At 44.9% G+C, this 11,703-nt stretch overlaps 1 protein-coding gene across 1 annotated transcript in view; it reads right to left on the bottom strand.

The window, feature by feature from the left end:
- Positions 1–575: 575 nt before the first annotated feature.
- The window catches only part of NT5E (5'-nucleotidase ecto), a 65,623-nt gene continuing 54,495 nt past the window's right edge, over positions 576–11,703 (bottom strand). Inside the window, exons 4-9 of the mRNA XM_024576581.3 lie at positions 8,964–9,161; positions 7,843–7,997; positions 6,166–6,271; positions 5,102–5,251; positions 3,543–3,743; positions 576–759 (exon numbers count right to left, since the gene is read on the bottom strand). Coding sequence (XP_024432349.1) covers positions 596–759; positions 3,543–3,743; positions 5,102–5,251; positions 6,166–6,271; positions 7,843–7,997; positions 8,964–9,161 — 974 coding nt within the window. The 3' untranslated portion in view covers positions 576–595. The remainder of the gene's footprint in view (positions 760–3,542; positions 3,744–5,101; positions 5,252–6,165; positions 6,272–7,842; positions 7,998–8,963; positions 9,162–11,703) is intronic.

The following is an 11,703-nucleotide window of genomic DNA, read 5'->3' as shown; positions in this document are numbered from 1 at the left end:
AGGTAAAAAAAAATAGAGACCAGAGATTAAGTACAGACTTTTCATCTATGAGCTTGGGGCTATTGATAATTATGAAGAAAGGAGACCATTAAGTATCATTCTAAAGACTTAAAAATTTGCATATGTAAACTGAAGGTGGTTGGCCTTCTTCATAGGGCTCATTTTAAATTCTTTCCTGTGTTTTCACTAAGCTGTCCGTCCTGATTGATGATGTCAGTGTCTTCATTTAAGATACAAGCTCAGCTGCCCTGGCTGGTGTGGCTCTCAGTGGATTGACTGCCGGCCTGCGAACCAAAGGGTTGCCAGTTCAATTCCCAGTCAGGGCACAGGCCAGGTTCCCGGTAGGGGGTGCATAAGAGGCAACCACACATTGCTGGTCTCCCTCTCTCCCTCCCTTTCCCTCTCTGTAAAAATAAATAAATAAAACCTTTAAAAATGTTTTTAAAAAAGTGTTAAAAAAAAATTCTAAGCTCAGCTTCTAGGAGCCTGTGAAGATGGTCTGTGCTGTTACAATGACAGTTCCTAAAAGGTAGGCTTGAATCTCATTTGAGAAAAAAGGCAGTTTCACACAGTACTGGCATGAGAGAGTTTGTAATTATTGGTATAAAACAATGATGGTTGTCAAAATTGAGAGAAATATTAGAGAAAAGTTTCCATGGTAACGACTTCCTGCAGAAAACATGATCCGACCTTCAACTCCTGGATAAATTACTTTCATTTTTGAGATGTATTGAGAAACCACATTGATATCTTGGTCACCTAGAAAAATACAGACATTATTTTAATTACAGAGGAGGTATCAATTAACAGTAAGATTGGGGAAAACCAGTGTATTTCTATATGGACCTTTCTAATTACAATTGGGAAGATAATCCTATCATCTGCAGAGATAAAGTGTCACAGAAAAGAAGTAGTGATCACACTGCAAAGATTTTGGTTGCTTTCTTGTGTACCAGGTGTGAATGTGCTCATTGATCACTGCTGGATAATTGGGGGCACAGTCAGCTCTGAGATGACTCAAGAAAGAGGTTGGCATGATTGCCTTGAAACCACTCCAGAACAAGGGCCTTAGGGAACTGGGTCAAGAGAAAGTAGTTGAGACTCCCTTTTAAATACAAGTGGCTACCTTCTTCTTGCCTGCTTCAGAATCATTTTCACAAAATTGCTAGAGAGACAATGGTGACTTCATTTCCAAAAGAGGAAAGCTGATAAATAGTAATTGCCTATAACTATAAGAAACACATAGGAACCTGACAAAATTTTATTTTAAAAACATCACTCTATAAATTGTAGATCTCATAAGGGGTTAATATTAAAAATATATATAGAACTAATATGACTCAGTAAAAAAAGTTTGATTAAAATTGGGCAGAAGATTTGAATAGACATTTTTCCAAAGAAGACATACAGATGGCCAACAGGCACAAGGAAAGGTGCTCAGTATCACTAATCATCATGGAAATACCAATCAAAACCACAACGAGGTATCACCTGACACCTGTTAGAATGGCCATAATCAAAAAGACAGGAAGTAAGTGCTGGTGAAGATATGAAAAAGAAAAGCTTTTGGCATTGTTGGTGGGAATATAAATTGGCAAGCTACTAATGGAAACCTTATGGAGGTTCCTCAAAAAATTAAAAAATGGAACTGTCTTATGATCCATCAGTTCCACTTCCAAGTATTCATCCAAAGAAAACAAAAACACTTAATTCGAAAAATATGCACTCCCCCATCCCCGTGCACAATGCAACATTATTTTCAGTAGCCAAGAAACAATCTATAAGTATCAGTGTAAATGGGTAAAGAAATTGTGACATGTGTAACATTCACATACACACACACAGGGTGGGACAAAGATAGGTTTGCAGTTGTTTGTATGGAAAGAGATACAATAATAAGTAATAATACAAGAATAAATTGTTTCAAAGCATACAACTGTAAACCTTTTTGCCCCACTCTGTGTATACACACTATTCAGCTATAAAAAACCATAAAATCTTGTGGGCAACATGGATGAATCTTGAGTGCCTTATGCTAATTGAAATAAGCCAAAAAAGACAAATACCATATGATTTCACATATATGTAGAATTCAACCACAAAACCAACCTAACAGATACTGAGAACAGACAAGGTTACCAGAGGCAGGGGGTGAGGAGTGGAAGAAATAGGTGGAGGGAATCAAAAGGTAGAAATGCCCAGTTATAAAATGAGTCTCGGGAATGAAAGGTACCGTATGGTGACTATAGTTAATATTATTGCATTGCATATTGAAAGTTGCTATGAGTAGACTGTAAAAAGTCCTTATCATAAGAAAAATATTTTTGGTAACTGTATGGTGATGGATCTTAACTGGACTTACCGTGGTGATTTCACAAAGTATATACCAAAATCAAATAATTATGTTGTACACCTGAAACTAATGTTATGTCAATAAAATCTCAATAAAAAATTATTCTGTTACTTAAAAAAGAACTGTCTGGTTCTCACCCCTGGGTATACATGAGATCACTGAAAAAGACTTTTCTCCCAGCCCAATTAAATTAGGATCTCTTAAAAGTTGGGGCCAAGGTATTGGTATTTAATTTTAAATGCTCCCCTAGCGATTCTAATGTATAGCCAGGGTTGAGAAACTTTAGGGCCAAGGCTTCCTGAGCCTCCAATGTGAGTTCCTTCTCTCCAACACCCAGCAATCTGGGCTCAGGTGCTGCACAGCCATCACCCTCTTGTCTCATGGGGAGCTGATGGCTGTGGGACTTCAGAGAACACCTTGTTAAGCTTGATTTACATCTTCTATCAGGGAATGGACAGAAGTAGCTAGTGCCTTTTTCCCCAGGAAGACCTGTCCCCCTTACCCCTACTCTGCTCTCCACCCTTCTTGGATAAGCTGCTAGAATGGTAGGTCTACCACAGCAAGGCTGAGGAGGAAGCCAGCTGAGCTCCACCCCAAAGACTCAGAGAAGCTGGAGAGGAAGGGGTGATATATTCTCTCAGTGGACTTTAAGCACATGATGTGATTCTCATAGATTTTTGAAAGGTTGGGGTCTAATGATCCTCAATGCTGACAAAAATATTGCCTGGGTCAAGCGTGGTTCCCATTACTTGCTCCACCAATGCACTGTGCTGAATGGGTGGGGTTGTGTCTCAGGCCCCCTTGACCCATTCACACTAAATGCTTTTTTAAGTTGAGATGATTTACTGCGATGATTTTCCACATTCAACCTAAAGATCTAGGGTTATGTTTTCTTCTGTAAGTGCAAAACTCATTTTTCACAATTCAAACCAATGTTTATATGTGCATAAAAGAGTTTTAAAACATTTTTGATTTAAAAAATGTGTTTTCCCTGGGCTTGGATGGATGGGCATGTGTGCTGTGAGGGATGAGGCACAAGTTCGCACAGACAGGCAGGAGTTGGCGTAGGGGTCAGGATCTGCATTCTGGCCTCGCTGCCGCGGCGTCATGACTAGCTCCCCTCTACGGACCAGTACTGCTGTTCCTGAGTACCTTTGTGATGTGGGGAAGAACAGGCACTTGTGCTCACCTGAGTTATGTTGTAACACCTCTTCTTTTATCATCTGGTATCCATCTCCACCTTTGGCAAGGAAGTTCGGTAGGACCAGGTTATATACGTCATCCATTCTGAGAGGCTCGTAAGTGGGCACTCGACATCGGGTGCAAAGACCATCTAATTTGACCACCCTGTCCCCAGGGCTTCTGGAAAGATCATATACCACATGAATTCCTAGAAAAGAAATGAGTCTGTATGTTTTCCCTGATTCCAAATGGAAATTTCTATTTTCTAAGAGAGTTTGGCCAAAACCTAGAATTGGGGCACCGGGCTTAGTTTTCATTTAGTTTGAACTTGAGTGGAATTTCAGCAAGAGAGTTGAGTGACATTGCAGCTTCCCTTTCTTGGTTAGGTTGAGTCCTCCTGGGAGGTCTGAGAACCCAGGAAAATGGGGTCTGGCCCAGAATGGGCAAGGAGCAGCTCTGTGAGGAGAAACCACATCTTTTTAAAATCCTGAGTGAATTGGTCCAGCAGCTCAGTTCAGCAGCTTCGAAAACGGAGACACAGATGAGAGGTGGCGAATATTTGCTACAATTTTGAAGACTACAAAATGGTAATAACTTGGACTTAGGCGACTTCCACAAAACATACAACTACCCAGCACAATGCTGGAGCATCAAAGCCTAGCTGTTCCCTCCACTGTCTCTTGGAAAAATGCAGAGTGTCTGTGTTACCCCACAGCAGGCCCGAGCCCCACCACCTTCTGTAGCCCCTCAGTCCCAAACGGCTTCTGCAGAGGGAGAACCCCACAAAGTCATCACACCCATTGAGTGGAGGCCCACCATCTGTAGTCAAAGAACTGAGGGCATGCTACGGTTTTGGAGTCAAATAAGAATATTAATTTAAAGGTTAATTTACTAGACTGTGTGATTATTGACAAAAGTGTTTCAGAAGTCCTTGGCAATTTGGGAAAAATTTATTTTCATTCACTGTTCACTGGAATCCATCAGGTGAGGAGGGCAGGTTTTCTTTGCATTCAGAGACAGTGAAGACTTGCCCTAGGCCATGGCAGAGTCAGAACCGCCATGGGGGTGAGGCCAGTGCTGCGGCCCTGCTCTGCGTGATTTGAACCCCTTCGCTTCAGTCATCAGGTGTGTCTATGCAGCAGGCTGCCCCTCCCAGAAATCGTCCTTGTTAACAACTGATGGACACAGCACACTTACCTTTGCACTTCAGCATGGTTCTAGATGATTATGACTAGAACACAGGAGAAATTTATTTTTTTCCACAAAGAGTATTGAATGCTTAAACAACTAAGATTTTAATAGAAATGATTTCAATGTAGCTGACCTACTTAAAGTTGGGAGGGCCCGTGTGATGTCCAAATCAGACTTGGCAAATACTGCTCATTGCCAGACACTTGGGGCTTTGAGTGACCTAATCTCAGGGGTCTGGGAGTCCACAGCCTATGAAAGACTATGCACCGATGTTGGCTTGTGAAAACTTGAGCAAGCTTGGCCACAGGGGTCCTGGTGAAGAGGGAGCTGGGCCATCTCACTGGGAATCCCACCTCACGTGGGAGGGTGACTTACCGCCCACCTGCAGGAACTCTCCAGTGGACTGGCCATAGCGGTGCACACTGTGCTCAAAGGCCTTCTTCAGGGTGGAGCCTTTTAATTGGACCAGGTCAAAGGTGCCTCCAAAGGGTAACACAGCAGCCAGGCTCTCCCATGTAATCGTGCCTGAGGGTAGTCACAGGTGAGGCAAGAAGAAAAATCTTTTTTTTTTTTTTAGAAGAAAAATATCTTGAGAACAAGCTGACGCCCAAACCAGTTTTCTTTAGGATGGCTGAGGGGAGGAGGAGGTGAGGGCGGCACGGGGCCTTGGGAGGCTACTGGATCAGCATCAGCTGTGTCTAATTGCCTCCCAGCACTTCAGGAGTGAACAGATTCCAAGAGGCCTCTGCCTGTGCCCTCCACCACTGAGCAAGACAGGCAGGACTTATAAATGGCTGTGACTCTAAAGTTGCCTGTGCTCTGTCCTGGATCTCCTGGCATGAGTCAAGATCTTCAGTGGGTGCTAAGCATTGGTCAGGTCCTCCAGACAGGCAGCATTTCCCTGCCCCCTGTCCCTGACTGAAACAATGAGGTGAGTGTGGGGCTCACACAGACTGGCTGGTTTTGACAGCGTATCAGGGAAGACAGCAAGAACATCTTGAGTATCTGTCTAGTTGGCTTATTTCATCATATAACATAACCCTGGGTATCTGTAAATGCCCTAAGAGGATTTAATCCAGTGGTATGCTTTCCAGTACAGAAAACAATTTTGCCTCTCTCTTTCCAGAGATCAGGGTGGAGGCTGTCAATGTTTTGCATAAATCAGCAACAATTCCTATTTAACTTTGTGAGTCAGAAGTTTAGATCAAGCTTGGGTTCCATCAACCTTAGCCTGCTGCTGCTGTGTGCAGACACACAGGAGAACCTGAGCATGTGTGTGTGTGTCCTTTGGGCAAGGTGCTGACTTGAGTAGTGGCTAACTCAAACTGAAGGGACTGACACTGTGGTTCACAGCTGGCAGCAGAGGTCAGCTGAGGCTGCCCATGTGCATGGTCAGAGAGAGGACACTGAGCTGAGGACCGGGAGCCTGAGGAGCATACCGTTGTTCCGCTCGTCGATGGGAGACCGAATACCACCACCATTTAAAATGCACATGGACACATGGTTCCAGGACATTTCATCCAAGTGTCTAAGGTTGTTGTTAATCTGCAACAGTAGCATGAATTTACGTTACTTATTCTGAGACTTTGTCCTTAGGATCAGTTCCAGGAATTTGGTTGGTTCCACTGAGGAAATAAAGCTGCTTTCCCCTACTCCTGTGTTCCCAGAGATTTTTCAAGTATAATTAGAACTAGTTTTATGCTCTGAGAAGCAAAAATAAGATACTGTGACCTGTCCCATGCTCTGAGCCCCCTCTCCTGAGATGTCTGTGATCTCACTGGGCCTCCACAAAACCAGCTCTTCTAGTGCAGACTGGCCTGCGGGCTGCTTCTCCAGGGCAGGCCCCACACTTGATCTTGAAGGCAGGACCTGAAAGCCTTTTCAACTCCAGGCCTCAGGCCAACAAGGAGCCTGGTCTAGCCCTAACCAGTCTGACTGTTCTGCAAAGCAAAGAGTCTCCACTTTGACTCCTGGTAAGGGCACGTGCCTGGGTTGTGGGTTTCGATCCCCATTTGGGGCATATGGAAGAGGCAACCAATGTCTCTCTTTTACATCAATGTTTCTCTCCCTCTTTTTCTCCCTCCCTCCCCCTCTGTATTAAATAAATAAAATCTTTAAAACAAACAAACCAAAAAACCCTGGCCTCGAGTCTGGGCCCCCAGGCAGTTCACAAACAGTTGATTTGGAAGACACAGAGACAGCCTCTTGAAACTGGGGAGAACTAGTTACATTCTTAACTTTCATTTTACAAAATATATGTTTAGTTACAAGAAATAAAATGAGTACATTCTCATTTGGAAAATAAACAGTGCAAAACCAAACTTTTTTTTACACTTGCCCCAGTCTATTAACAGAGAGGTAAGCACTCCTTGGCCTGGGGGTTTCCTTCAGGACCTTTCTCTAAACATCCACACACGCTGGTGTCTATAGCTCCTTCTCTTGCAGCATCGATCTTACCTGGGAAAGTGTGAATATTGTCACTTTTCACTTGGCAGACATTTATTAAGCATGGGTGGCTATGTCCCTTGCACTGTGCAGAACACAGACCAAGAAACATCCCCTTGGGTATGGGCTTTGAGTCTGACTTGGGAGGCCTGGCTCAGCAGAGCCCCCAGAGGGCTGCCACCTTCCCACAGACAGGTGCTTTTCATGGCTGCTGTTGCACAGCCGCAGAACTTATTATCATCACTATAAATGTGTGTTGTCATTCTCTGCTTGTGAAGGGTGTTCTAGTCACACGAGGCCTAGTTCTCCGGAGCCCAGTTAGGCCCAAATAGATGTTTTATGTCTCCATCTTCAGAGTGGTAGAGTTTTGTGTATTCAGATCACTTTATAGGAAAAGCAACACCCAAAATTCAGACATCCAAAAGTGAATGCCTTAAAATAAAGGCTTCAGTTCTTGCAAATCTATAGACTGATAGTCAGCTGGTCTAGTTCACGTACCTTCCCAAGGTGCTTGGTATGACTCCATGCCCAGCTGTAGTCTGGGCACTAATGTCTTTCTAAATGCTCAATTGTGAAACTATCAGGTTGTCCCCCCTGCATCTTCCCTCCCTCTTTCCTTCTCTCTCTCCTCATTCCAAGGCCCCGGGCCTGCATCCCTGTGGGCCACTCACCATAGCATCACAGATCAGGTTGCCCATGTTGCATTCTTTAAAGCGGCATGATTGAGTGGAGCCATCCAGGTAGACAATTGTTTTCCCCAATTCCTGGGAAGAATAATTATCTAATTTTACCCGCCATTTGTTAATTTCTGCTTTTATGTTTGGATCTAGAAGAAAGCAAAATAACAACAGAAATCAGTCTACCGTTAAAGCCCATCTCACATTGGCCTAAATTTTGAAGAAAGAATCAAGCATTATTTAGCCTACGTGTGTGAGTATACATTTCTTTACCATATTTCTGTACATTTTGGTTTTGACTATGAAATTTCCTTACGAGCCTCTATTCTGTTTCCTGGTACTAAGACCCAGGATGGACCCTAATTTGAAGACATGCTAAGTATGTGAACATCAACTCATCCCATCTGTAGATTGCCTGTTGGCCCCCCTGGGATAGCATTGGTGTTGTGCTGGGCCATGAAGGAATGGCCCAAGGGCAGGTACAAAGGGCCTGCTGAGGTCCTGCTCTCTGTGTGGTCCCTGCCCCTCCCTCTGGCTCGAGAGGTCTGTGTTGAGACCATCGCCCCTCACTGTCCATCCTTCCTGACCTGATCATCCTAAGCAGTAAATGGCAGGTGAGGGGGCATGTAGGAGTGTGTTTGTGTATACTACATAAAAATGGGTGACATGAAGATTTATTTTCTCTGCATCCCAGACCAAGAAGGGAGAAAGACACTCCCTCATTTGATAAACAAAGAAACTGAAGCCCATGAGACTGGTGCTGGGGTGGGGCCAGGGTTGGAGCCCCACTCCACCCCATATGAACCCCTTGGCGCCAATCATCAGCTCTCCTCTGGACAGGAGCTGAGAGTGGCCTTCCCAATCCACGGCAAAGCTTGGAAAGGCACGAGAGGCAGTGACAGTGTCTGATGCTAAAAGGACTTGAAGCAAATGGGGATTTGTGGCATTTGGGTGTGTTTTAAATCTCTTTATCCATGAAAACGATAAACTCAGAGAAACCCAATTCTTCAAAAGTATATAGTCTTGTCCTGAAATATTAACAAAAAAAAAAAAGGAGAAAAAATTCAGCCATCTAATTTTTGGATTAGTGGAACATTGCCCTGAATTTCACATACCTTCAGGAATGCTGCTGTCGAGAAGAATGGGATTTCCATGTGAAGTAATGACATTTCCTTTTGCATCAAACTCAACCTTCAAATAGCCTAAGTATTTGCCAAAAGCATAGGCCTGGACCACAGGAACCTTTCGTCCATCATCAGAGGTGACTATGAATGGGTAGTTCCCAACTGGCTCCTCTTTGGAAGGTGGGTTGCCTAAAATAAAAGGGCCAAAGCTGATCAAGTCATCCCTTGTACATGGCTGCCTGCAGGCCAGCAGGCCACTGGCCAGATGACAGTGAATTCTGAATTGATGGATTGCTAGCCACTGCCCTATCCAGCTGGTCTTTCAGAGCCCCGCTCCCTTGGGTACCTGCCCATGTTTCTGAATGCCCTTTTGCAAACAAATCCTTCCATTCGTGACACTCAGCAGGCATTTTCTGAACTCTTCCTGAGTCCAGGACACTGCGCCTGGTGCTGTGGGGGATGCAAAGATGCAATACTGCTCAAATTACCCTACTTCCTCCATCCTGACCCTGGCCCCATTCTCACTGGCCAGGTATAGCCACTTCACTGTACTTCAGTTTCCTCACATGTAAAATGGGTGAAATCATTCCTACTTCACAGGGCTGCTGAGGCAATTAAATGACTAAACTCTCTAGCATAGTGCATGGCACATGGTAGGTACTCAATAAATGTATATGTCCTCTTATGCAGTGATGCAATCTCTAGAAACGCTAGCCACACACTTTCAGATCTTAGAATCTTCAACAATGCATGAATAGATATGACAAAGGGCTGTTTTCAGGTTTGGCTATTAAGTCTTATGTCCCCTCAGGTGACTTTAGGAAGAGCCACGTCCACCCTGCTGGCGAACCAGTGTACACACACTCCCCACCTCAGCCAGACCTCACCTGTGCAGTTCTGCTGACTTCCATCTGAAAGGGCACCCCTGGAGAGAGCATCCAGCCACTCATCGCCCAGAGGCTGAGGCCCACCCACCACTGTGTAGTGGACACACAACTGCATGAGGGTGGGGAACTGACCACACAGAGCCTGGACCCTGGCCTCTTATCACCTGGCACGTTTCAGTTCTGTAACTGCACCCTTCCTTCAGGCATGCTGTAGGTTGTATTTTACCTCCTCAGAGACAATTACCTAGTTTGGGTTGTTTTGATAGAACAGATACCATTGACCTGCTACTGTTTCTATCAGCTGCCTCACCGCAGCCACGTGCAGTCCTTCCAATCAGATGCTTAAAGGACCCAGGGAACTTCAGCGTGGGTTGCTTATTCATCTGAACCAGTTACTAGAGTCAGCTAAGAGCCAGGCCTGGGCTATATCTCACTTAGTTCTCCAAGAACCTCATGAAAAAGATCCTATTATTATCCCGAACTTTCAGACTAGAAGACTGGCTGCCACAGACAGCGAGTCCAAGGTCACACAGCTGGTATGTGAAGGAGGGCCCATTGGAAAGCAGGGCTGTGAGGCGCTGGGATTTGTGTCTTCTCCACTACCCACTCGAAGCCTGGGGCAGCACTACAGCTCCCCATGCTGTTCCAGGGCTTGTTTCTACACCTGAGACAAGTGCAGTGAATGTTATAGAACCCCCTCAACCTGCCCCGCTCTGCTTCTGTGCCAAGAACAGCCTCCTCCAGCTCAATAACCACAGAGCATAAGTGCTGCAAATGCCAGCACTTTACAAGCACAAAGGAGCTGTTGCCAACCTTAAATTCCAATTTTCTAACTCCCTCTGGAAAAAAAAAAGAAAAAGAAAAAGGTCTTGTAACTTTATTCTTACAAAAGCAACTAACTTGAGATTGGGTGCAGGCCTTGTCCCATCTGCATCTGCAGGGTACAGCTTTATGGGCTATGACAGCTGTAGGTGATCTGAAGCATTGCACAGTAGCAGGGAAGACTAGCATTCGCATCCTCCTCCTTCTGTTCTGTGCTAGTGCTCCTCTGGACAAGCCTGGGACCTGCTTTACTTCAGGGCACCTGGGGACCAGCTGGGGAGGGCTACCGTAGGTGGTTCTCTGAGCCCAGAGAAGCTTGGGGAGGTGCAGTTCCAAACATACCCGTAAGGTGGCGCAGAACACAAGCCCAGGAGGAAACCACTAAATTAATTTCAGAAAGGAAGTCTGGCACTTTTCCTAGAAACCCAAGAGAAGGACGAGCCTGTAGTTTTCTGCCTTCCATAGACATATCTGAACTTGGACAGAATGTAAAAGCTAGAAATTTGGCGATTGGTCAAATGCTCCATCTGATCAGCATGCACTCTACAAACAGGAGCTACGAATCCCAGCTCCCATCTGACAGGGAACACCCTCCAGTACTGAAAGCCCCTGATGTTCCTTTTCTTAGAACAAAAGACATGTCATCTGTGCCTCAAATGGACTTAATCAGGTAGCAGAAAGATACTTTCCATGTGGCTAATCTCAACCTCCTCCACAGCTGAGCCCTCTCTGCTCCCCCTCAACTCAGCAATCCCAGAAACCATGAGCAGTGAAAACAACCCAGGGCTTCAGATTTTCCACACTGTTCTACCTCCTGCCAAAGATGCTCATGCACCACATATTCTGTCCACACGGAGCCACACATCTGTCTTTAGAAACCCAACTTGTCATCTTGGCAGGAAAGAAGTTATTCACCAGAATTCTACCTGGGAACCAAACTTGGAGAATCCATGAAGTTGTAGGCTGGCATTTAGAGCTGGTAAGTGGGGCATTTTCTAGCACATAGTGGGTGCCCAAGAGAA

Source organism: Desmodus rotundus, chromosome 11 (assembly GCF_022682495.2).
Source record: "Desmodus rotundus isolate HL8 chromosome 11, HLdesRot8A.1, whole genome shotgun sequence".
In the NCBI taxonomy this organism is placed as follows: Eukaryota; Metazoa; Chordata; class Mammalia; order Chiroptera; family Phyllostomidae; genus Desmodus; species Desmodus rotundus.
Note: the sequence above shows the minus strand (reverse complement) of the source record. Positions and strands in the feature narration are given on the sequence as shown.